The sequence below is a fragment of the Pan paniscus genome, chromosome 20, assembly GCF_029289425.2.
Source record: "Pan paniscus chromosome 20, NHGRI_mPanPan1-v2.0_pri, whole genome shotgun sequence".
Taxonomy (NCBI): Eukaryota; Metazoa; Chordata; class Mammalia; order Primates; family Hominidae; genus Pan; species Pan paniscus.
The window spans coordinates 53601085-53625947 of record NC_073269.2 but is presented as its reverse complement, the minus strand read 5'-3'; the positions used below and the strand labels follow the sequence as shown (position 1 = coordinate 53625947).

Here is a 24863-nt window from a genome sequence, read left to right as displayed (position 1 = left end):
GAGGCTAGACTCCCTATGAATAATGCTGAGGTTGGACCCCAACAAAAAATTGCTATGGCCAGACCCTGTGCAAGGGGCCAGGGTTAAACCCCAGCAGAAAGTGAGCTTAGTTCCCAGTGGAGAGCACTGAGGCAAGACCCAGGGAGAAGACCCAGGCTAGACCATGCTGGAAAGGGCTAAGCTTAGACCTAATCTAAAAAGCCTAAGGGGTTGGGGGCCCAGGGAGTGGGAGACAAGCCTGATTCTCCCAGCCTGTGGTGGTAGGAGTTGCCTTGCCTGTGGTCTTTTGTGTGTGTGTGAGAGACGGAGTCTCATTCTGATGCACTGGTTGGAGTGCAGTGGCGCGATCTCGGCTCACTGCAACCTCCACCTCCTGGTTCAAGCGATTCTCCTGCCTTGGCCTCCTGAGTAGCTGGGATTACAAGCATACGCCACCACGCCTGGCTAATTTTTTTGTATTTTTAGTAGAGACAGGGTTTCACCGTGTTGGCCAGGCTGGTCTCAAACTCCTGACCTCAGGTGATCTGCCCGCCTCGGCCTCCCAAAGTGCTGGGATGACAGGTGTGAGTCACTAAGCCCGGCCTCCTGTGCTCCGTTCTGTATTACCAGGAGAAGGAATCAGAGACCTGTGTCTCTAGGACCAGTGGAGGGCGGGAACGATGGAAGTCTTGTCCTCCATCCACTGCAGGCCAGGAATAGAATCTGGGTCAGCAGGGTTGGGGGATGATCATTCCCTGGGCCGTATCCAGGCTGGGGGCAGGGGTTGGGCAGGACATCTGCTTCCTGGGGGTTCACGGGAGAGGCAGACACCGTAGTCATTTTGGCCATCTGTCTACCTCCCGCTATGGAGGTCCACTCAGAAGTCTGACCACCAGCACTGACAGGGAAGACCCAGCCACCAGTTCTCTACCGAGCGTTTATGGGAGTTAGGAGCTCAGCAACTCCTGGCCACCCCTGTCTTCACCCTCTTTCCCAGAAGCCAGGCCCAGGCATGGGAAGTTGCAGGAAGCCGGATCCTCTCCCTCCCCTGGCCAGCAGGCCTGACGGTGTCCAGCCAGGACTGGCAGTGGGCAGGACCGGTGGCACGAGCAAGGCCCCCTCCCTCCCACTGTCCACCTCTAGAGAAGGAGCACTCCACACCGACTGACACGCCATCACCCCCCGTCGTGGGGGGGAGCGGGATTGGGGGTGGGTGTTGTGCTGGTGTGCCTTGCAGAGGTGTGTGCTTGCGTGGGGGTATGTGTGTGGGCCCATCGCAGGGCGCATGAGTTTGTGTCTTCAGGAGCCCAGGCCACCTGCCTGGCCCTTTGCAGTTCATTTCTTCCTTTTTTTTTTTTTTTTTTTGGAGATGGAGTCTCACTCTGTCACCCAGGCTAGAGTGCAGTGGCATGATCTCAGCTCACTGCAGCCTCCACCTCCCAGGTTCAAGCGATTTCTCCTGCCTCAGCCTCCCAAGTAGCTGGGATTACAGGCGTGTGCCACCTGGCCTGGCTAATTTTTGTATTTTTAGAAGAGACAGGGTTTCGCCATGTTGACCAGGCTGGTCTCCAACTCCTGACGTCAAGTGATCTGCTCGCCTCAGCCTCCTAAAGTGCTGGGATTACAGGCGTGAGCCACCGCACCCAGCCTGCAAGTCTCTTCTTGACCTGACCCGTCCTCAGCCTGGGGAACTGTGCGGTGCAGCAGTTAAGGGTGTAGAATCTGGAGCCATATTTACCACCTCATGCCTTGGTTTCCCTGTCTGTAAGTGAAGCTCATAATAGCATTTACCTAAATTTATAAAAAAACGTTAGAACATGCCAGGTGCGGTGGCTCTCACCTGTAATCTCAGCGCTTTGGGAGGCCGAGGCAGAAGGATTGCTTAAGCCCGGGAGTTGGAGACTAGCCTAGGTAAAATAGTGAGACCCCGTCTCTTAAAAAAAATGGAGAGAAAAAAAGCCTGGCGTGGTGGTGGTGGGCACCTGTAGTCCCAGCTACTCGGGAGGCCAAGGCAGAAGGATCGCTTGAGCCCAGGAGTTGGAGACCAGCCTGGGTAACATGGTGAGATCCCGTCTCTTAAAAAAAAATGGAGGGAAAAAGCCTGGCGTGGTGGTGGCGGGCACCTGTAGTCCCAGCTACTCAGGAGGCTGAGGCAGGAGGATTGCTTGAGCCCAGGAGGTTGAGGCTGCAGTAAGCCAAGATCGTGCCACTGCACTCCAGCCTGGGTGACAGAGTGAGACCCTGTCTCAAATAATAATAATGTGCTGCTGATGCCAGGCACGTGGTCAGGGCTGCCTGTATGTATGGCAGCTGTTGTTATTCTTATTAATGGGTGTCTTTGTGGTTGTTTCTGGCCTCCTTTGTGAGGCTGTGCAGGCACAGTATGTGAATTTGGATCTGACTCCAGCTAAACATTCTTGCCCTCCCCCTAGTTCTGTAAGTCTGTAACTATTTGTAGCTGTTGGCCCTTGTATGGCTGGGAGACTATGTGCGTGCGTGCGTGCGTGTGTGTGTGTGTGTGTGTGTGTGTGTGTGTGTGTTGGGGGGCGGGGGCTGCTTCTGAAACGCACAGGAGCGCCCTCCGGTGCTGTCCCCTGCCTCTGGTGCTGAACCCGGAGGCTGGGGAGGAGGCTCGGGCTCCCTGCTCCCCCAGGCCCCTCCCCGGGCCTCCCCCCGCCTCCCGCACCGCCTCCCCTCTGCCCGCCTCCGCCTCCTCCCCCTCTCTCCGGCTCCTCCCCCTCCCTCGCTCCCTCGCCGCCTCCCCCTCCCCCGTGTCCCTCCCCTCTCCTCTTCTCCTCCCTCTATCCCCTCTCCCTCCCCTCCTCCCCGGCTCTCCCTCTCAGTCTCAGGCTTTTCTCTCTCTCAATCTCTCTCTCTCTTTCGGGCGGAGTCGCCCACCACTGCAAGCCCAGCGCTGGGTGGACCTGCTCCAGGCTGTAGCCGCAGGTAAGAGACCCCATTGGTGGGGAGGTGGGGGCGTGGGAAAAGGACGGGGTTACCCCAGGTGCGGAGTGGGGGCGGTTCGGGAAGCCTGGAGCTGGCTTCCCTGGGCTGGTTTATGGAGGTGGGGGGCTGCCTGGCCCAGCACGCGTACCTTCTGTGGGGTGGGAGTGCCACCAGCCGCCCCAACACCTTCAGTCCCTCCTGGTTCTCGGGCGGCTGGGGAGGGGGACCGCCTGGGTACTGGGGGACGAGGACACCCCGCCCCCACCCCGTCTGGGGCACCCCCCCCTCGCGCTCTCTACCTCTGCCCCCGCCTTCCTGTGTCTGGGTCTCATCTTTCTGTCTCTCCACATGTCTCAGGGGTCTCTGTCTAGCAGAGTCTGGCCGCCTCTGGGAGTCCCTGTCTCTCAGTCTCTCACTCCTGTCTCCCTCTCTCTGTGTCTCTGTGCCGGGGTCTGTTCGGAGTCTCTCCGGGGCTCTGTCTCTAAGTCCTGGGTTTCTCTCTCCTTTCCTCTTGCGCCATCTCTGTTTCTCTATGTCTCTGTGTCTCTGCCTCTCTCCCTTGTCTCAGCTTTCCTGTGTCTCTCTCTGTCTCTGCTTTCTCTGTGTCTCTGTCTCTTCCCATGTCCGCATGTCTCTCTCTCTCTCTCTCTCTCTCTCTCTCTCCCTCCCTCCCCATCTCCCCCTCGTCTCCATCTCTGTCTCTGGATATCTCAGTCTCTGTTTCTCTCTCTCTTTCCTCTTCTCTGGATCTCCCTGGGAGCCAGTGCACCCTCCTCCCACACACCTTTGTCTCCGCCCCTGGCAGGGGGGACCTGGAGGAAGTAGACCCCCCCCACCCGCAGAGTGGGCTCCCCCAGGCCTGGAGTCCTCTAAACTCCTCTCCCCACTTCAGCAGAGCTCCCCTGCTCTCTCCAGTCCTCCCAGCCGGCACCCACCCCAGCTCTCCCCTGAGGACCGAGCCCACCTCCCCCTGCCTTGTTTCTGGCGTTCTGAGGCCGGTCCTTCTTGCAGTTTAACCGGTAGCCTTTGTAGTAGAGATGAGACCAGACCTCCCTTCAATCTAACCTCCCCAGTCTTCCTCGTGTAACTGGACCAGTCCTTCCTGCCGTCTAACTTCCATACCTCTTGCTGTTTGTCCAGCTCTTGATTCATTCATTCTTGTTGATAATTACTGAGCGCCTTTCCTGCTCTGGGCAAGCACTAGGTACTGAGTTAGACCGGGCCAGTCCTTCCTGCAGTCTCACTTCCATCCCTTTCCTGGTGTGCCAGCCTCACACTGTCTCAGTGGGGGGTGGGTCTCAAAAGCTTCTCCGCCACCTCTTGGGGGGTGCTGAGAGGGCCCTGGCCAACACACTGTCTGCCTTCCTTGAGAGAAGGGGGCCCTGGAGAAGGTGGGCAAGAGAGTGAGTGATGGCGAAAAGGTACGAGGCTGTGCCTGTAGCCCTGGTGTGTGTGTGTGTGTGTGTGTGTGTCTCCCTGGCTGCAGGTGAGGTCCCAGCCCTGTGTGACAGTGCCCACGGGGGGGACTTCAGATGGCTTTAAAGAGCACTAGGTTAAGAGCCCTGTTCCTCCTCTGGGCCTCAGTTTACCTATTATCAGTGTATCACAGCCTCGAGCACCCAAGCTCTGTGGTGTGATCCCCACACTGGACCATTTTGAGGTGATGGGAGCGCCTGCGCTCATGCTGGGGCAGTAAATGTGCATGTTTAGAAGTCTGAGTCCCCAGCTCGGTCCTGCAAGGGCCAGCCCCCAACACAGGCACAGTCAGAAAAGCACCCTCCCTTGCCGCCCCACTGTGGGGTGGTAGCGTGAGGGATATGAAGGAGGGGTCTTACCTGGCACGCCAGACTGCACCCACCCCCAGGCATGCAGTCCCGTTCTTCTGATCAAGGACCTAAGAGGCACGTGAGGCAGAACAGGGGTGCTCACCGCCGACCCAGCTGGCCGCAGGCCCACGAAGGGAGGGAGAGATGGCCCTGGGAGACGGTACCTGCCATCTGCCCTCCCCGCTCCCACCCTGGGCTCCACCTGATCCTTTTGCCCCTGGATTCCAAAAGCAGATTGGGTTTCAGGGCTGCCGGTGGATGGAGAGGCAGAGGCAGGAGCCAGGAGCAGAGGGAGCCCACGGTCCCCGGTGACAGGGCTCAGACCTCTTGGTCATTCATTTCACAAATATTTATCTAGTGCTTTCTCTCCCTGACTGCTCCTCCCGCAAGGCCCCAGCGAGAAACCAGGTTTTGCAGGAAAAAGGGATTGCACTAGGCTGTGCTTGACCCAGCCCCTGGGCTAGGAGGGTGGACATGAGAACCCCCATCACCTGGCTGTAGTCTCTCTTGAGGACTGCAGCAGGAAGGACAGGTGATTAAACCTGAGGGAGGACTTCCCAGGCCGAGGCTTCCTCCCAGAGAGAGCGGGGTTTGGTTTGATGCTTTAGGAGAATTCCTGACTCCCGGCTGGCCCCTGTTTCTCCTGAAAGCCGGGGAGGCGGAGGGAGAAGGGAGCATGAGCCTTTGCTTTGGATCCTGGTGGGTTTGTAATTATGCCTAAGTTGTTGCTAATTAGAGGGCTGCTAATTAGACGTATCATTAGGGGCCTTGCTGAGGGGGCTAATTGTGCGGTGGCCCTTTAAGAATCACCCCTCTCCCCCACCCCTGCCTGCACACACACACACACACACACACACACACACACACACGCACACAGGCATGCTCCTCGCTTGCTCTCTCCTTCTTGGGAAGTTCTGCCAACACGCTGCCTCCCTCCCCCAGAGGAGCCAGCTCCCAGCCCATGGGTATGTAGGTGTGAGTTGGGGACAGGCTGTGGGTTAGACTCTCAGAAGAACTTTTCAAGCAAATGGAAGCCCCTGGAAGAAATGAGGCTGGTGGCAGAGGGGTCTGGGAGGGTGGAGGCTCCCAGGACACCTCTCTTCTTCTCTCCTTCTCTTTTTGATAAGCCACTGGGTTACCATGGCAACATGAGGGTGGGGCGGAGGAGCTCAGAGTCAGGGCCACTCTTGGAGAGGCGACCTGGGAGCCAGAGTTGGTGCTGGATGATGTGGGCAAGTTCCGTAACCTCTCTGCGCCTTGGTCCTCTCACCTGTGGAATGGAGGGGTGCTCCCCAGAGGGGGAGGGTGTCATTTTGGATGGGGTGTTCGGGGAAGCTGACATCAGAGTGGAAACCTGAAAGGGCAGAGAGAGCAAGGCTAGCGGATATGAGGGGAAGAGTGGGTGGGGCACGGTGGCACGCACCTGTGATCCCAGCACTTTGGGAGGCCAAGGCAGGTGGAGCACCTGAACCCAGGAGTTCAAAAACAGCCTGGGCAACATAGAGACTCTGGGCTCTACAATAAATTAGCTGGGCATGGTGGCGCACGCCTGTACTTCCCGCTACTTGGGAGGCTGAGGAGGGAGGGTCGCTTGAGCCCTGGAGGTCGAGGCTGCAGTGAGATGTGATGGCGCCACTGCACTTCAGCCTGGGTGGCAGAGTGAGATCCCGTCTCAAAAATACATAAATAGAGAAGTGTGTTCGAGGAAGGGGGAACAGCAGGTGCCAGGGCTCCAAGGCAGAAGCTTGTCTGGTGAGGCTGAGGAGCAGAGGGGAGGAGAGGGTGGCTGAGGCAGACTGGGCAAGGGGGAGAGGGTGGGAAAAGAGGCCAGAGAGGGAGTCGGGGCCAGGTTGGGCAGGACCTCACGGGCCCTGGAGAGGATGCTGGTGCTGTGAGTGAGATGGGAGCTGGGGGGGTTCTGAACAGCAGGGGGATGAGGCAAGCTGATTTGTGGGCTTTTTTTGGTTTTGGTTTTGTTTTGTTTTTGAGGCAGAGTCTGGTTTTGTCGCCCAGACTGGAGTGCAATGACATGATCTCGGCTCACTGCAACCTCTGCCTCCCTGGCTCAAGCGATTCTCATGCTTCAGCCTCCCGAGTAGCTGAGATTACAGGCACACGCCACCACACCTGGCTTTTTTTTTTTTTTTTTTTTTTTGTATTTTTTGTATTTTTAGAAGAGACAGGGTTTCACCATGTTGGCCAGGCTGGTCTCAAACTCCTGACCTCAAGTGATCCACCCGCCTCAGCCTCAAAGTGCTGGGATTACAGGCGTGAGCCACCGTGTCCAGCGATTTGTGTTTTAAAAGGAAACCCAGATAAGACACGGTAATAGCCACTCAAACTCAGCACCAGAGGTAGGGAGAGAAATAATGAAACAGTAGAACCCCCACACCCACAAATGGGACAGAAAGCCCAGCACAGGGTCTTAGATGTCACAGCCCCTAAGGAACTGCACCACTTACAGAGCCTGGGGAAAACCTCAGGTCAGACACAGGGAAGCTGGAGAGACTGATGCCTGCTACCACCTTGGGGAGGGACATGAATGAGACCCTCCAGCAACCCCTCCCCAGCCCCACTTGAAACAGACAAACACGGCCCAAATCCTGAGCAAGAGCTTTCAAAGGGCCGAGTTGGAGACCATTTGAATCTCCTAACAAACTCAGAGCCTCCTGCTCCCTGCCTCTCAGTGAATTTTGCAGTTTGAGTGCTTTTGTGCTTGGCTTCATTCAGCCATTGTGACATCTGTGAGATTCATCCATGTGCTGGGTGCAGCAGCAAATAGTTCACTCCCTTTTCAGTGCTCTATAATATTCCACTGTGCAAATCCTCCGAACGTATTTCTCCATTTTACTGCTGATAGGCCTCTGGGTTGTTTGAAGATTGGCGCTATTATAAATAAAGCTGCTATGAACATTCTTTTTATTTTATTTGAGATGAAGTCTCATTCTGTCACCCAGGCTGGAGTACAGTAGCGCCATCTCAGCTCACTGCAACCTCCGCCTCCCAGGTTCAAGTGATTCTCCTGCCTCAGCCTCCCGAGTAGCTGGGGTTACAGGCTCCCGCCACCCTGCCCAGCTAATTTTTGTATTTTTAGTAGAGACAGGGTTTCACCATGTTGGCCAGGCTGGTCTCAAACTCCTGATCCACCCACCTCGGCCTCCCAAAGTTCAGGGATTACAGGCGTAGCCACCGCACCCGGCCTGCTATGAACATTCTTGTAGGTCCTTTTGGTGGACATAAGGACCTATTTCTCAGGCACATACCGAGGAACAAAACTGCTGAATTGCATGATGCGTGGTGTTCGGCTGTAGTTGCCCGAAGTGCATAGACCAATTTGCATTCCCACCAGCAGTGCATGGGGGTTCCTCTGTCCTTATCTTTCAGTCTCTCTCTCTCTGTGGGTCTCCGTCTGTCACTCTCTGTGTCTCTGTTGCCCTCAGTCCCCATCCTGCCTGCGTTGGTCCTCAGCTTCTCCCCCAACCCTCCTTCCCCAATGAGCTTTGACCTTTGTGTGACAGAAAGAGGTCTGCTTCCCTCACCCAGACCTCCTCTTCCTCCCCCATAGGACCCCACCACCCCCCATGGCTCCCCTGGCCTTGGTGGGGGTCACACTCCTCCTGGCGGCTCCCCCATGCTCCGGGGCAGCCACCCCAACCCCCTCCCTGCCGCCTCCCCCGGCCAATGACAGCGACACCATCACAGGGGGCTGCCAGGGGTCCTACCGCTGCCAGCCGGGGGTGCTGCTGCCCGTGTGGGAGCCCGACGACCCGTCGCTGGGTGACAAGGCGGCACGGGCAGTGGTGTACTTTGTGGCCATGGTCTACATGTTTCTGGGAGTGTCCATCATCGCCGACCGTTTCATGGCGGCCATCGAGGTCATCACGTCAAAAGAGAAGGAGATCACCATCACCAAGGCCAACGGTGAGACCAGCGTGGGCACCGTTCGCATCTGGAATGAGACGGTGTCCAACCTCACGCTCATGGCCCTGGGTTCCTCCGCACCTGAGATCCTGCTGTCAGTCATCGAAGTCTGCGGCCACAACTTCCAGGCGGGTGAGCTGGGCCCAGGCACCATCGTGGGCAGCGCTGCCTTCAACATGTTTGTGGTCATCGCCGTGTGCATCTACGTCATCCCAGCCGGCGAGAGCCGCAAGATCAAGCACCTGAGAGTCTTCTTTGTCACTGCCTCTTGGAGCATCTTCGCCTATGTCTGGCTTTATCTCATCCTTGCTGTTTTTTCCCCCGGTGTGGTCCAGGTGAGCAAAGACCCATAGATGCTTTCTTGGTGCATGTGTGTCTGCAAAATCCAGAGAGGTGCTCTTGGCTTGGAATGTTGATTGCTGTATTTGCAGAAATGCACACTCACATCTGAGAGGGCTGCCAAGTACGGTTGTGCAGGTCACAGACTACACAAGGGGATTGAGCCAAACAGGGCAAGTCCTGCTGGAGGGGCTGGAGTCCTGCTGATGCTACCCAGCCATATCTCTGGAGGGTGCAGCAAACATTTATTTGTCCAGAGGGACGCACTGTTTTGCACTTAATAACAGTACACTCACTTGGAAGGGGCACCTTTTAGCTCCCAAAAGGTGTTGTATGTACTAACGGAGCCCCTGTGATCTGTGTAATGCATGCTACGTATGTTCACATGTTTTCCTACACTCCCTACTTTTTGCATAATTGATTCCCGCTTTTGCAGTAAGACACCCTCCATTCGCATAATTCATACTACCCTTGCATATAATCCAGCCTGGTGTTTTCTGACATTGCTAATTGGCTTGAGTAACTTAGTGCAATTTGCATAATTTATCCATGGGCTCGCATAGATACATACCTACATCTGCATAATTTAGCCATTTGCCAGATATGTGATCACGGTTTGCATAATTCATTCATTATTCATCATCAATTTCTGATGTTGGGATAATTTATGCCACTTCAGTGTAATGTATACTCCCATCCAACCCAACATCAATATAAGCCCTGTGACCACTTTGCATAATTTATTCCAATAGTGAGACAAAATTTAGACCCACAGCTGCATAATTTATACCTATATTCTCATAATCATTAGCCTTTCGCTCACCCCATGTCTTAACTCGCATACTATGTAGTCTTCCTTGACAACGTTTGCCTAATGTATTTCCCACAACCCCATGACTGCCTCCTACATTTGCATAATTTATTTATGGGCCTGGCCTAATTCAGTCACACACATGCATAATTTATTTGCAGGTGTCCAGGATTCATTCACACATGTGTGTAATCTAACTGTCAGGTTTCTGCCAGTTACAGTTTCTTCCCAGGAAGGATCTGAAGCTAGAGATAGAAAAATGCCTTGTGGGTTTTCTGTGAAGGAGGATATATAACAGAGGGATCAGAAGCCACAGTGAGGAAAGGGGAGGACAGTGGCACCAGAAGACAGGGTTCCTGAAAGAGGGAGAGAGAAAGAGGAGAGAGTTTCCCATCTGCCATGGTGAAAAGTGTGCAGTGATATATCGTACAGTTTAAGGTGCTGTTAAAATGAATGGTGTCCTGACTTAGGCTTTCAGAAAGGCCTTTGAAGCTAGGTGTGGTGGTTCATGCCTGTAATCCTAGCACTTTGGGAGGTCGAGGCAGGAAGATCACTTGAGGTCAGGAGTTCGAGACCAGCCTGGCCAACATGGTGAAACCCCATCTCTACTAAAAATATAAAAACTAGCCTGGCATGGTGGTACCCGCCTATAATCCCAGCTACTCGGGAGGCTGAAGCAGGGGAATTGCTTGAACCTGGGAGGTGGAGGTTGCAGTGAGCCGAGGTGGCCCCACTGCACTCCAGCCTGGGTGACAGAGTGAGACTCTATCTAAAAAAAGAAAGAAAAGAAAGAAAGGAAGAAAGGAGAATATAACAGATATTTTGTTACATCCCTTTTATTTCTGCTGATATGAAATTCTTAGGTAATCAAAGAGAGATCTTGTGGCCTCAGAGTTTGATCCATGCACCTGAAGCCAGAGATTTGGGTTCAAATCCCACCTCTGCCATTCCCTCACTGTGTGACCTAGGGCAGGTTCCTTATCTTCTCCAGGCCTCAGTTTCCTCACCTGTAAAATGGGGATCATGAGAGTGCTGACTTCATAGGGCTACCATGAGGATTAACTGAATTGTTCCGTGTGGAAAGACTTAAAATAGTCTGCCTGAAACAGAGTAAATGTTAGCTATTCATTAACAAACTCCTCTATGCATTTGGCTTCCCAAAAAGTCAGTATAATGTCCAAACTGTGTTATAAAGAAAAGATTTCTATTTCTTTCTTTCTTTCTTTTTTTTTTTGAGATGGAGTCTTTCTCTGTCGCTCTGAGGCAGCGATTCTCCTGCCTCAGCCTCCTGAGTAGCTGAGATTACAGGTGTGTTCCACCACGTCAGCTAATTTTTGTATTTTTAGTAGAGACGGGGTTTTGTCATGTTGGCCAGGCTGGTCTCAAACTCCCAACCTCAAGTGATCTGCCCGCCTCAGCCTCCCAAAGTGCTGGGATTACAGGCGTGAGCCACTGTGCCCTGCCTAAAGAAAAGGTTTCTGGGCCGGGCGCGGTGGCTCACGCCTGTAATCCCAGCACTTTGGGAGGCTGAGGCGGGCGGATCACAAGGTCAGGAGATAGGGACCATCCTTGGCTAACACAGTGAAACCCCGTCTCTGGTAAAAATACAAAAAAATTAGCCGGGCGTGGTGGCGGGCGCCTGTAGTCCCAGCTACTCGGGAGGCTGAGGCAGGAGAATAGCGTGAACCCGGGAGGCGGAGCTTGCAGTGCGCCAAGATTGCGCCGCTGCACTCAGGCCTAGGCGACAGAGCGAGACTCCATCTCAAAAAAAAAAAAAAAAAGAAAAGGTTTCTAACAGAACAGTCTGCATTTCCACCTGGAAATGCTTCATCACAACTACCCTCATGACAAGGGAGCCAGATGCAGGCATCTATTTATAATGAATAAGCTGGGCTTCAGAGAAAGAAAAAGATCAGAAACCATTGCATGCAAGAAGTCTAGGCAGAGGAGCAGGTAGCCACGAGATTTAAAACAAGTGTATTTGCAGTATGTTAAACCATACAGGAAAATACTTCTTATAAGATATACATAAGGCTGGGCACAGTGGCTCACGCCTGTAATCCTAGCACTTTGGGAGGTCGAAGTGGATGGATCACCTGAGGTCATGAGTTCGAAACCAGCCTGACCGACATGGTGAAACTCTGTCTCTACTAAAAATACAAAAAATAGCTGGGCATGGTGGCAGGCGCCTGTAATCCCAGCTACTTGGGAGGCTGAGGCAGGAGAATCGCTTGAACCTGGGAGGTGAAGGTTGCAGTGAGCTGAGATTGAGCCGCTGCACTCCAGCCTGGGTGACAGAGTGAGACTCCATCTCAGAAAAAAAAAAAAAAAGAAATTTAAAAAAGATATACATAGGCCGGGCGCAAAGGCTCATGCCTGTAATCCCAGCACTTTGGGAGGCTGAGGTGGGCGGATCACCCGAGGTCAGGAGTTCAAGACCAGCCTGACCAACATGGGGAACCCCTAACTCTACTAAAAATACAAAATTAGCCGGGCGTGGTGGTGCATGCCTGTAATCCCAGGTACTTGGGAGCGTGAGGCAGGAGAATCGCTTGAACCCGGGAGGCGGAGGTTGCGGTAAGCCGAGATTGCACCACTGCACTCCAGCCTGGGCAACAAGAGCGAAACTCTGTCTCAAAAAGAGAAAGAAAGAAAGAAAGAAAAAGAAAAAGAAAGAAATACATAAAACAGAGTTATAAATTCTAACTATCATAAACAGTGTTTTCACGGATAAGAACATTAGTGGCAGGTACTGAAATGAGACGGCATATGGGACATTTCTGTATTGTGTGGGACTGTCCCGTGCAGATAAGAATGTTAGTGGCAGGTTCTGAAATGAGCCGGCATATGGGACATTTCTGCATTGTGTGGGACTGTCCCGTGCAGATAAGAATGTTAGTGGCAGGTTCTGAAATGAGCCGGCATATGGGACATTTCTGTATTGTGTGGGACTGTCCCGTGAGTTGCTGGATGTCATCAGGCCAGGAAAGGCCAAGACCATGTCCCCCTCCCTAGTGATGATGGCAGCCCATAAATACCCCGAGATTTCCAATACTCTGTCTCAGGGGTGTGCCTGCTCCACTGAGACCTGAAAATGTCACAGTGCCCTCCCAGGCTGGACACATTCTTAGTGGGTGCTCTAGAAAGACATTGTGAATCGGCTAGAATCAATTTTATTGACCTGCAGGGAGGAAGGAAAATCTTAGGGGTTTGGGATTGTCTTCTGATGAATAGAGACTTCCTTGCAATATACATAATGGTAGGTTCAATTAATACAAGGGAGAGAGTTCATTTCACAGCTTGCGCTGAACATTCGGCTCCTTTTCCCAAATCTGCCTGTTGGCTTCATGCAGTTTTACTATTTGCAAGTCTTGACTGTTCTCTGAGCCAGCAGTAAACACAGTGATAGCAGGTGTGGCAACTGAATCTTAGATATTTTTCCTACCAGGCTCATTTTTAAGATACTCTGGGGGCCTTCTTTTTTTTCGAGATGGAGTCTCACTCTGTCCCCCAGGCTGGAGTTCAGGGGTGCAATCTCAGCTCACTGCAACCTCTGCCTCCTAGATTCAAGCGATTCTCCTGCCTCAGCCTTCCTAATAGCTGGAATTACAGGCGCACACCACCACACCTGGCTGATTTTTGTATTTTTAGTAGAGATGGGGTTTCACCATGTTGGCCAGGCTGGTCTTGAACTCCTGAGCTCAAGTGACCCACCCACTTTGGCCTCCCAAAGTGCAGGGATTATAGGCGTGAGCCACTGTGCCTGGCCTTCGGGGGCCTTGTCATCGTAAATACTCTTTTTTTTTTGAAACAGAGTCTCGCTCGGTCGCCAGGCTGGAGTGCAGTGGGGTGATCTCAGCTCACTGCAACCTCCGCCTCCTGGGTTCAAGTGATTCTCCTGCCTCAGCTTCCCAAGTAGCTGGGATTACAGGCGCCTGCCACCACGCCCAGCTAATTTTTGTATTTTTAGTAGAGACGGGGTTTCACCATGTTGGCCCTCGTGATCCACCCACTTCCGCCTCCCAAAGTGCTGGGATTACAGGCATGAGCCACCACGCCTGGCCCATAAATACTCTTTTATCTTTTCTTCTTCATCTTTGATGAGAAAGGTAACATTTGAGTCTTTCCATGAATATCTTCAAGGCAAACCCTTGAGTCTTGGTGGATGCTTTCCATGTGCCAGGCCTGTGCTGGGCCACCAGCAGACTGAGTCTTAGGCCTCTGCAAGCCCAAGATAATAGTACTAAATAATAACGATGGCGATGTTCTTTTTTTTCTTTTTCTTTCTTTTTTTTTTTTTTTAAGATGGAGTCTCATTCTGTCACCCAGGCTGGAGTGCAGTGGCGGGATCTCGGCTCACTGCAACCTCCCCCTCCTGGGCTCAAGCAATTCTCCTGCCTCAGCCTCCCGAGTAACTGGGACTACAGATGCACACCACCATGCCTGGCTAATTTTGTATTTTTGGTAGAGATGGGGTTTCACCATGTTGGCCAGGCTGGTCTCGAACTCCTGGCCTCAGGTGATCCACCCACTTTGGCCTCCCAAAGTGCTGGGATTACAGGCGTGAGCCACCACGCTTGGCCAGGCAATGTTAATTTCACATCTTGAGTCTTTTCCATGTGTCAGAAACTGAGAATGCTGTGCGCTAGGAATGCAGGTGCTCATTCAGTCTTGGAAATGTCCCCATTGTATAGACCAAGAGATGAGACAGCCATCCCTGTGGTAAAGCCAGGCTCCCAACTCAGAGCTGCCCTGGCTGTGCATGGGAACTGGTTTTATGAGGCAGAAGAGCCAGATGTGTGTCTCTATTAGAGACACAGCCTGTCCATGAGGGCCAGGCAAATGCTAAGGAGGCACTGGCAGGGGTCATGGGTGGGGCATTGAGGGCGTTTGGGTGAACAGAGAGCAGGCCCTGGATGATGGGGGAGGTTTGGAGAAGTGGAGGCACCCCCAGGTGATGGGGGAGAAATGGAGCAGGCAGAAAAAAGATGGAGGGAGAGAGAGGCCAGAAGACACACAGGCTCTGTCCCTTGACAGCAGCTGGGACCACAGGGTGGGGATTGTCTGTTGCTTGGTAGTGGATGAGGATGTCCGGGTTCCTGGCACCTGGGCAGCTGGGCATGGTTCTCAGCATCTAAAAGGTGGATAGATGGATGAATGAAGAGACTAGGAGAGAAAGAGAACACATACACACATGCGCGTGCACACACACACACACACAGACGGACACACACATGCACACACACAGGCGGACACACACATGCACACACACATGCACACACACAGACGGACACACACATACACAGAAGGACACACACGTACACATACACACACAGACGGACACACATGCATGCACACACAGACGGACACACATGCACACACACATGCACACACACAGAGAAGGACACACACACAGACGGACACGCACATACACATACACACATGCACACACAGAAGGACACAGATGGACACACGCACATACACATACACACATGCACACACAAGCACGCACACACAGGACACACACACACATACACATACACACGCACATACACATACACACATACACATGCACATACGCTTACACATGCACGCACGTGCACACACACAGAGATGGGGAGCAAGAGAGGGAGGGAGAGAGAGAAAAGTAGCTCTGGAGAAATACAGATACTGAGAAAGAGAAAGAAACTCACAAGGGAGGGAAATAGATATCTACCAATAGATATAAAAGAAGGAGATGGAGCCAAGGAGACCGAGGCAACAAGAAAAGAGAGGGAGCCAGGGAGAGAGACAGAGGAGGAGGAAAGGCTAAGAAAACCGCTGAGACAGAGGCAAGGAGGGAAAGAGACAGCGGCACACGCAGAGAGCGATGGAGAGAGGCAGAGACAAACAGGGACAGAGAGAGATAGAACGAGATGGAGAGAGAGAAATGTGGGGGAGATGGGGAGAGGCCACAGACAAAAAGGGAGGACAGAGTTAAAAAGAGATGGGAGGAAGGGGAGGGAGAGAGATGGGGAGAGGCAGAGGTGAACAGAGATGAGAGGGAAATAGAGAATAAGTGAGGAACAGAGAGACAGAGATGGAGAGGAACGGGAGCAAGGAGAGAGAGAGAAAAGGGGGTGGGGAGAGATAGGTAGAGGCAGAGATGAGCAGAGACAGAGACAGAGGGGGCGAACAGACAGAACAAGATGGAAAGGGGTGGGAGAAAGGAGAGAGAGAGATGGGGAGAGAGAGGTGAACAGAGACAAGAGGGAAATAGAAACTAAGAGAAGGACAAGGGAAAGGAGAGAGAGAAACGGGGACGGGGAGAGGGAAAAAAATTAGCTCTGGAGAAACACAGGTATTGAGAGAGAAAGAGAAAGAAACTCACAAGGGAGGGAGATGGAGATCTACCAGGATATAACAGGACATGGAGACATGTCCAGACATGGGGAGAGGCAAGAGCCAAACAGAGACAAAAAGGGAAGGACAGAGATAGAAAGAGATGGGGGGAAGGAGAGAGAGAAATGGGGGGAGAGAGATGGGGAGAGGCAGAGATGAACAGAGACAAGAGGGAGGTTGAGAGAAACTAAGAGAGGGACGGGAAAGAAGAGAGAAATGAGGAGGAGGAGAGAAGTGGGGGAGAGGCAGAGATGAACAGAGACAGAACGAGATGGAGAGGGAGAGAGAAATGAGGGGAAACGGAGAACTCGGGGGAGAGAGATGGGGAAAGGCAGACATGAATAGAGACAGAAAGAGGTGGGGAGAGACGGGGAGAGGGGAGGAAATAGAGACAGGGAGAGGCAGAGATGAACAGAGATTGAGATGGAGAGAGATGGGGAAAGAAGAGGGAGAGAGAGAAATGGGGGGAACAACTTGGGGGAGAGAGACATGGGGGGAGGCAGAGATGAACAGTCAGAAAGAGGTGGGGAGAGACGGGGAGTGGGGAGGAGAGAGAGATGGGGAGAGGCAGAGATGAACAAAGAGACAGGGCTCACGCCTGTAATCCCAGCACTTTGGGAGCTCGAGGTGGGAGGATCACAAGGTCAGGAGTTCAAGACCAGGCTAGCCAACATGGTGAACCCCCGTCTCTACTAAAAAAAATACAAAATTTAGCTGGCCATGGTGGCGCATGCCTGTAATCCCAGCTACTCGGGAGGCTGAGGCAGGAGAATTGCTTGAACCGGGACCCGGGAGGCCAAGGTTCAAGGTTTAGTGAGCCGAGGCTGCACCACTGCACTCCAGCCTGGGCTACAGAGCAAGACTCTGTCTCAAATAAAAAAAAAAAAAGAAAGAAAGAGAGAGAGAGAGAAAGAAGAAAGGAAGGAAGGAAGGAAGGAAAAGAAAAGAAAAAAAGAAAGGAAAGAAAGAAAGAAACAGAAACAGAAAGGGATAGGGAGAGACGACGGGGCGGGGTTGGGGGTTGGGGAGAGAGATGAGGAGTGGCAGAGGCGGACAGAGACTGAGACAGAGAGGCGGGGAGGGAGAAGGCGGCCCGCCCGGCCTCGCCCTGACGCCCGCCGCCCGCAGGTGTGGGAGGCGCTGCTGACCCTGGTCTTCTTCCCGGTGTGCGTGGTATTCGCCTGGATGGCCGACAAGCGGCTGCTCTTCTACAAGTACGTGTACAAGCGCTACCGCACCGACCCACGCAGCGGCATCATCATAGGCGCCGAGGGCGACCCCCCGAAGAGCATCGAGCTGGACGGCACGTTCGTGGGCGCCGAGGCCCCAGGTGAGCTGGGCGGCCTGGGCCCGGGCCCCGCCGAGGCGCGCGAGCTGGACGCCAGCCGCCGCGAGGTCATCCAGATCCTCAAGGACCTCAAGCAGAAGCACCCGGACAAGGATCTGGAGCAGCTGGTGGGCATCGCCAACTACTACGCGCTGCTGCACCAGCAGAAGAGCCGCGCCTTCTACCGCATCCAGGCCACGCGGCTGATGACCGGCGCCGGGAACGTGCTGCGCAGACACGCGGCGGACGCCTCGCGCAGGGCGGCGCCGGCCGAGGGCGCGGGCGAGGACGAAGACGACGGCGCCAGCCGCATCTTCTTCGAGCCTAGCCTCTACCACTGCCTGGAGAACTGCGGCTCCGTGCTGCTGTCCGTCACGTGCCAGGGCGGCGAGGGCAACAGCACCTTCTACGTGGACTACCGCACTGAGGACGGCTCGGCCAAGGCGGGCTCCGACTACGAGTACAGGTGGGTCCCCCGGGGTTGGGGGTGTGCAGGGGGCTGGCGCAGGCCGTGGGTCCCGCCGTCCGGCGGCCTCCAGGCTCTTCGCCTCCCAACTGACTCCTGCAGGATTCATTCGTTCATTTGTTCATTCATTCATTCCTGAGAGCCTGCTTTGTGCCAGGCGCTGCTCTAGACGTGGGGCACACACCACTGGGCCAGGCAGAGAGCATGGCTATCCGAAGGCTACACCTCCCGCCTTCATTATCTACCTCTGGGTTTTTGTTTGTTTGAGATAGAGTCTCACTATGCTGCCCAGGCTGGAGTGAGTGGCACGATCTCCGCTCACTGCAACCTCCGCCTTCCAGGTTCAAGTGATTCTCGTGCCTCAGCCTCTTGAGTTGCTGGGATTATAGGTGTGTGCCACCACACCCGGCTTATTTTTGTACTTTTAGTAGAGAGATGGGGTTTCACCACGTTGGCCAGGCTGGTCTTGAACTCCTGGTCTCAAGTGATCCACCTGCCTCGGCCTCCCAGAATGCTGGGATTACAAGCATGAGCCATCATCCGGCCATGTTCTGTGTTTTATTGTCTGGTAAAACAGCTGTCTCCTCATGTGCATAAGAACATTAATGTTTAGTGGTCACCTACCATGTGCCAGGTGCTGCCTCCAGGCACTCAGTGCACATGATGAATGAGACAAACTCTCAGTCTTCACACCACTCCTCCTGCATTCTTTATATTTCTGTGGTTTTGTGCTGGTGCCACACTGTTTTAATTATTATAGTTCCATTATGTGTATTGCTACCTGGTAGAACAAGCCTTCTCCCACCATTACTAAAGTAAAAATGCTTATTGAGCATGCACTGTATGCCAATGGGTATACCATGGGAACAAGCAGCTAAGGTCCCTGCCCTCAAATTGCAATGAGGATATAAACTACTAAACATATAAAAACTTGAAGTGGCAATAAGTGCTATGGAGGAAAATAAAATAGGAGTGGAGGAGAGAGATGATGGCTAAAGGTCTTTGGTTGTGCCATAAAGCAACCCACCCATCACCCTCTACCATATCTCACAGCCCCAGTCCCTCTCCTTACCCCTCTCCTTGCAAATCTGTGATATTCTCTCATTCAACAGTTCCTCCTGAGCACCTACTGTGTGCCAGATGTCTTTATTTAGGGGCTCAACCTAGAACAATAACCAAGATAGATAAGATCTCTGTCCTCATGTGGCCCACAAAATTCATCTATTTGTAGTTCTTCTGTCCATGACACACTATTTTAAGACTTATAGCTTTACAGTATGTTCTTTTCAATGATTTTCACCAGCCTACATCATGCTTTGAACAGTATGTGTTGTTAATTCAAGCACAAGTCTCCCCTTTCCCATAATGACATTTATCATGTGTCTACTATGTGCAAGAAACAAACAGATCTGGCACCGGCGACTAGTGGTGAACAAAACTCATAAAGTCCTGGCCCAAATGGAGCTGACATTCTCCTGGGAAAGACAGGCAGTTAGGAAGTAAACACTGATTACATAAAAATGCCAGGTAGTGGTAGGAGCTGTGAAGAAAAATAAATCAGGAGACAGGGAGAAAGAGGGCCAATGGCTGAGCTTTTCAGAGGTTCTACCTGCTCAGTAGCCTGACACATCCCCCTTTAATCTTCTCCCTGGGGTACAGCTGAGGCTGAACTATTCCCAGATCTTTGATTCTGCCATCAAGCAGCAGCCAATCCCTCATCCCTTTAACCCTTCTCTTCCTGGGACTCAGTTCGCTCATCTTCTCTCCTCTCCTCTCACCTCTTCTCTCCCCTCTCTCCTCTCTCTCCTCTACTCTCTCCTCTCCTCTCCTCCTTTCTTCTTTTTCTCAGAGTTTCGCACTTGTTGCCCAGACTGGAGTACAGTGGTACGATCTCGGCTCACTGCAACCTTCACCTTCCAGGTTCAAATGATTCTCCTGCCTCAGCCTTCCAAGTAGCTGGGATTACAGGTGCCCACCACCACACCCAGCTAATCTTTTGTATTTTTAGTAGAGATGGGGTTTCATCGTGTTGGCCAGGCTGGTCTTGAACTCCTGACTTCAGGTGATCTACCCGCCTCGGCCTTCCAAAGTGCTGGGACTACAGGCGTGAGCCACCGCACCTGGCAGTTCTCTGTTTCATCGATCTTGAGTTCCACCACTGTGTGCCTGGCTGCTTTTCGTAGCCAGTCTTCTTCCCTCTCTGCCCTCATCACTTCTCTTTCCAGCGCTTGGACATTTGCAGGTCTTTCCCTCCACCTCAGTCAGTCCAGGATCCTTTTGTCTGCCCATCTCCATCCACCTTTCCTACCCTGCCCACCCCAGCCTTCCTGGCTTACCGCAGCCTCCACCTCCTGGGCTAAACTGATCCTCCCACCTCAGCCTCCAAAGTAGCTGGGACTACAGGTGCACAGTGTGCTGTGCTCCAGCCTGAGTGACAGAGTGAGACACTGTCTCAAACAAAACAACAAAATGCAGCTGTTCACAGGTCTCTGTTCCATCACCCTGCAGCATGGGATCCCCTTGGCCACTCGGTCCATCCTCTCCCCAGTGCACCACATCATCCACATGCCCTCAGTTGAGGGAACTGCATTCACCATATTGGGGCCTGCTTTCAACTATCTTTTCACCTTTCCACTCCTACCCACCCCTGGTCCGCACTGTCCCCATCTAGAGCACTGAGGCTTTGCAGAAGGAAGTGAATACAGGTGTCACCTCCTGGGATAACAGCCCACTTTGTCACTTACAAATGACCTCACGACCAAGATTGTTTTTTATTGTTTTTTGAGACAGGGTCTTGCTCTGTCACCCAGACTGGAGTGCAGTGGCACAATCACAGCTCACTGCAGCCTCAACCTCCTGGACTCAAGTGATCCTCCCATCTCAGCCTCCCAGGTAGCTGGGACTACAGGTGTGCACCACAGCGCCCAGCTAATTTTTATATTTTTTGTAAAGATGGGTTTTTGCCATGTTGCCCAGGCTGGTGTGGTTTTGTTTTGTTTTGTCTGAGACAGAGTCTCACTCTGTCACTCACGCTGGAGCACAGTGGCGCAATCACGGCTCAGTGCAGCCTCCGCCTCCCAAGCTCAAGCAATCCTCCCACCTCAGCCTCCAATATAGCTGGGACTACAGGCACATGCCACCAAGCCTGGCTAATTGTTTTTGTTTTTGCTGTTGTTGTTTTGGTATGTTTTGTAGAGACAAGGTTTCACCATGTTGTCTAGGCTGGTCTTTAACTCCTGGGCTCAAGCAATCCACCTGCCTTAGCCTCCCAAAATGCTGGGATTACAGGTGTGAGCCACTGCACCTGGCCAGGACCAAGATGTTTGAAGTGAAGGAGGAAATGCTGTTCAGTGGTGGAACCAAAGGGCTAAGAAGAGTCAACATCTTCCTATCCTTCCTTGATTTCCTATCCTGGTAGACATTCGAGGCCTGGCATTGCCTTATCAAGGTACCTTAGGCCAAAGACTGGGAGGAAGGAGACTTGGGTTCCACTCCAAGCTTAGCCCTGGATCCTGTTCCTTGGGCGAGTTCCTGCCTCAGTCTGAGCAGGCAGGTCTGCCATGTACAGTTGTTGAAGCTGTGCACTGCATAAAACCACCATATCTGAGGAAGCTCTCTTCATAGTGGACATTGTAGATTTGCATTTCTATTATAAGAGTTTTCTGACTTATGGAAATAAGTGTCTTGAAGAAGGAAAGCCTTTTTCTTTTTCTAAGTTTCCCACAGGTTCACACCTGTGAGCCTTAGTTTCTCCAAACTAAACGTGATCTCTGAGAACCCCAAACAGCACAGTTTTTCCAAGATTCTGAGATTTAATCCCCTATGATGTTGACACACTAAGGGTCTGAAGTTCTAAGATTCTAGAATTCTAACATTTTGATATTCTTTATTTTTTTGAGACTGTGTCTCACTCTGTTGCCCAGGCTGGAGTGCAGTGGCACGATCTCGGCTCACTGCAACCTCTGCCTCCCACGTTCAAGTGATTCTCATGCCTCAGCGTCTTGAGTAGCTGGGATTACAGGTGTGCGCCGCCACACCTGGTTAATTTTTGTATTTTTAGTAGAGATGGGGTTTCACCATGTTGGCCAGGCTGGTCTCAAACTCCTGACCTCAGGTGACCCATCCACCCCGGCCTCCCAAAGTGCCGGGATTACAGGCATGAGCTACCACGCCCAGCCAACATTTTGGTATTCTAATCCAAACCCTATCCAGTCTCTGACTTGATGGCTTTAAGATTTTTATCTTCTCAGATTCTGTGTCCAGTGCTGGAACAGAAGTCCTGTGAATCTAGCCTTCTATGATTCTGATGCCTGGATTCTAAAGTCCAATCCCAGCTACTTGGGAGGCTGAGGCAGGAGAATTGCTTGAACCCGGGAGTCAGAGGTTGCAGTGAGCCAAGATCGCGCCACTGCATTCCAGCCTGGGAGACAGACCAAGACACACACACACATACACACACACACACACACTCTCTCCCTCTCTCTCTCTCTCTCTCTCTCTCTATATATATATATATATAAGCTGGGCATGGTAACATGTGCCTGTAGTCGCTGCTACTGAGAAGGCAGAGGTAGGGGAATCGCTTGAGCCCAGGAGGCAGAGGTTACAGTAAGCCAAGATTGTGCCACTGCACTCCAGCCTGGATGACAGAGCCAGAATCTGTCTCAAAATAATAATAAAATAATAACAATAATTGTGACACTCTGTGACCACGAGTTGCAAATACCATGACCTTCATGCCTAAATACTTGAGCATGCATCTTTTGAGAATAATGGCATTCTCCTACCTAATCACAATACTATGATCTCACTCAAGAAATCTAACACTGAACTGATACTGTTAACTCAACGTCAATTGAGTGATGCACAGCCCGTGTTTCCATTTCCCCAGTCATCCTTGTAATATCCTTGGTGGCTGTATTTTCACTCCTGCCCTCTCTTCCCATTTGATCCAGAACCACACATTGCATTTCCCTGTCAAATCTCTTTAGTCTCCTTCAGTCTGGATCAGTTTCTCAGCCTTCCCATGACTTTTGTGACCTGATGCTTTTGAAGATGATAGGCCAGTTACTAGAATGATTCTCAATCTGGGTTTGTCTAATGCTTCCTGATGATTGGAGTCCTGCACTTTTGGCAGGAATCCCATGCAAGCGATGCTCTATCCCCCTGGGTGCATTGTATCAGGAGGAACATGATGTCCACTCGTCCATTACTGTGATGCCCAGTTTAATTGTTTGGTAAAGATGTTGCTAAATCTTTGGATTAATTGTTTGGCAAAGATGATGCTACAGGATGTATGCAGTGGATCATGCCTGCAATCCCAGCACTTTGGGAGCCCAAGGCCAGCGGATTGCTTGAGCCCAGTAGTTCAAGACCAGCCTGGGCAACATGGCAAAACCCCATGTCTACCAAAAGTATAAAAATTAGCCAGGTGTGGTGGCACGAGCCTGTAGTCCCAGCTGCTCGAGAGGCTGAGGCAGGAGGGCTGCTTAAGCCCAGGAAGTTGAGGCTGCAGTGAGCTGGGATTGTGCAACTGCACTCCAGCCTGGATGACAGAACAAGACCCTGTCTCAAACAAAAACAAAAAAAAAGGTCTGGGCGCGGTGGCTTATGCCTGTAATCCCAGCACTTTGGGAGGCCGAGGCTGGCAGATCACGAGGTCAGGAGTTTGAGACCAGCCTGGCCAACATGGTGAAACCCCATCTCTACTAAAGATACAAAAAATTAGCCAGGCATGGTGGCACACATCTGTAATCCCAGCTACTTGGAAGGCTGAGGCAGAAGAATCGCCTGAACCCAAGAGGCGGAGGTTGCAGTGAGCCGAGATCGTGCCACTGCACTCCAGCCTGGGCGACAGGGTGACTCCGTCTCAAAAAAAAAAAAAAAAAAAAAAGATAGTGCTACAATCTCCACATTTTACTGATCCCTTTATCCCTTACATGTAAATGTCTCATATCCCACGACTTTTAGGGCTCTAAGATTATAATATTAATATGTGGATATCACTAGCTAACTGTGCCTCCGGGTGCTTCCCCTGTATCAATTCAGTCCTCACCATAGCGCCAGGAGGTAAACACTATTATTAGCCCATTCCACAGATAAGGAAACCAAGGCTCAGAGGACTGCAGAATCCTGACCGCCCAAGATCACACAGCTGGCATGGCGGCCAAACTGGGCTTGAAGCAGGTCAGCCCACCCTCCTAGGTGCTCCATCACCATGGACAGTGAATCCTGAGCTGAGGGACTCCCTCATCCCTCCACTGCAGGTCTTTTCACCAGGTTCTATGCCCCCTACCTCTTGCCAGAACCTTGCGGTCCCTCTCTTCCTCCCACAGAGCTGGAAAACTGGAGCCTGACTCCCCGCCCCCACATTTTTGAGACGGAGTCTTGCTCTGTCACCCAGACTGGAGTGCAGTGACGTGATCTTGGCTCACTGCAACCTCCACCTCCCCAGTTCAAACAATTCTCATGCCTCAGCCTCCAGAGTAGCTGGGACTACAGGCATGCGCTGCTACACCCCACTAATTTTTGTATTTTTAGTAGAAACGGGTTTTCACTGTGTTGGCCAGGCTGGTCTTGAACTCCTGACCTCAAGTCATCCATTCACTTCAGCCTCCCAAAGTGTTGGTATTACAGGCATGAGCCACCGCGCCCGGCCCCAGAACCCCTTTAATATGAAAGTGATAGTGAATGCATATGGATCACATAGCAGGGTTCAGAGATGGTGCTGAGCCCCTTACATGTACAGTAGGAGGGATTGGGGGAAATGATAGATTTTCAAGATTTCTTAATATCCCAGAGTCACGCTGATGTCTGCAGCCCTGCCAGGAAGAGCCCACTTACTCCATGACCCCTCAGAATTTCACT

The 24863-nt window shown here is 52.3% G+C and overlaps 1 protein-coding gene across 4 annotated transcripts in view; it reads left to right on the top strand.

Moving 5' to 3' along the window:
• Positions 1-2518: 2518 nt before the first annotated feature.
• SLC8A2 (solute carrier family 8 member A2) overlaps positions 2519-24863 on the top strand; it is a 44247-nt gene continuing 21902 nt past the window's right edge. The window contains exons 1-3 of one of the 4 annotated variants that reach the window (XM_034944825.3): positions 2519-2925; positions 8317-9007; positions 17332-17996. In XM_034944825.3, coding sequence (XP_034800716.1) covers positions 8333-9007; positions 17332-17996 — 1340 coding nt within the window. In that variant the 5' untranslated portion in view covers positions 2519-2925; positions 8317-8332. The remainder of the gene's footprint in view (positions 2926-8316; positions 9008-17331; positions 17997-24863) is intronic. The other 3 variants (XM_034944824.3, XM_034944827.3, XM_003814127.7) reach the window with 3 other exon arrangements.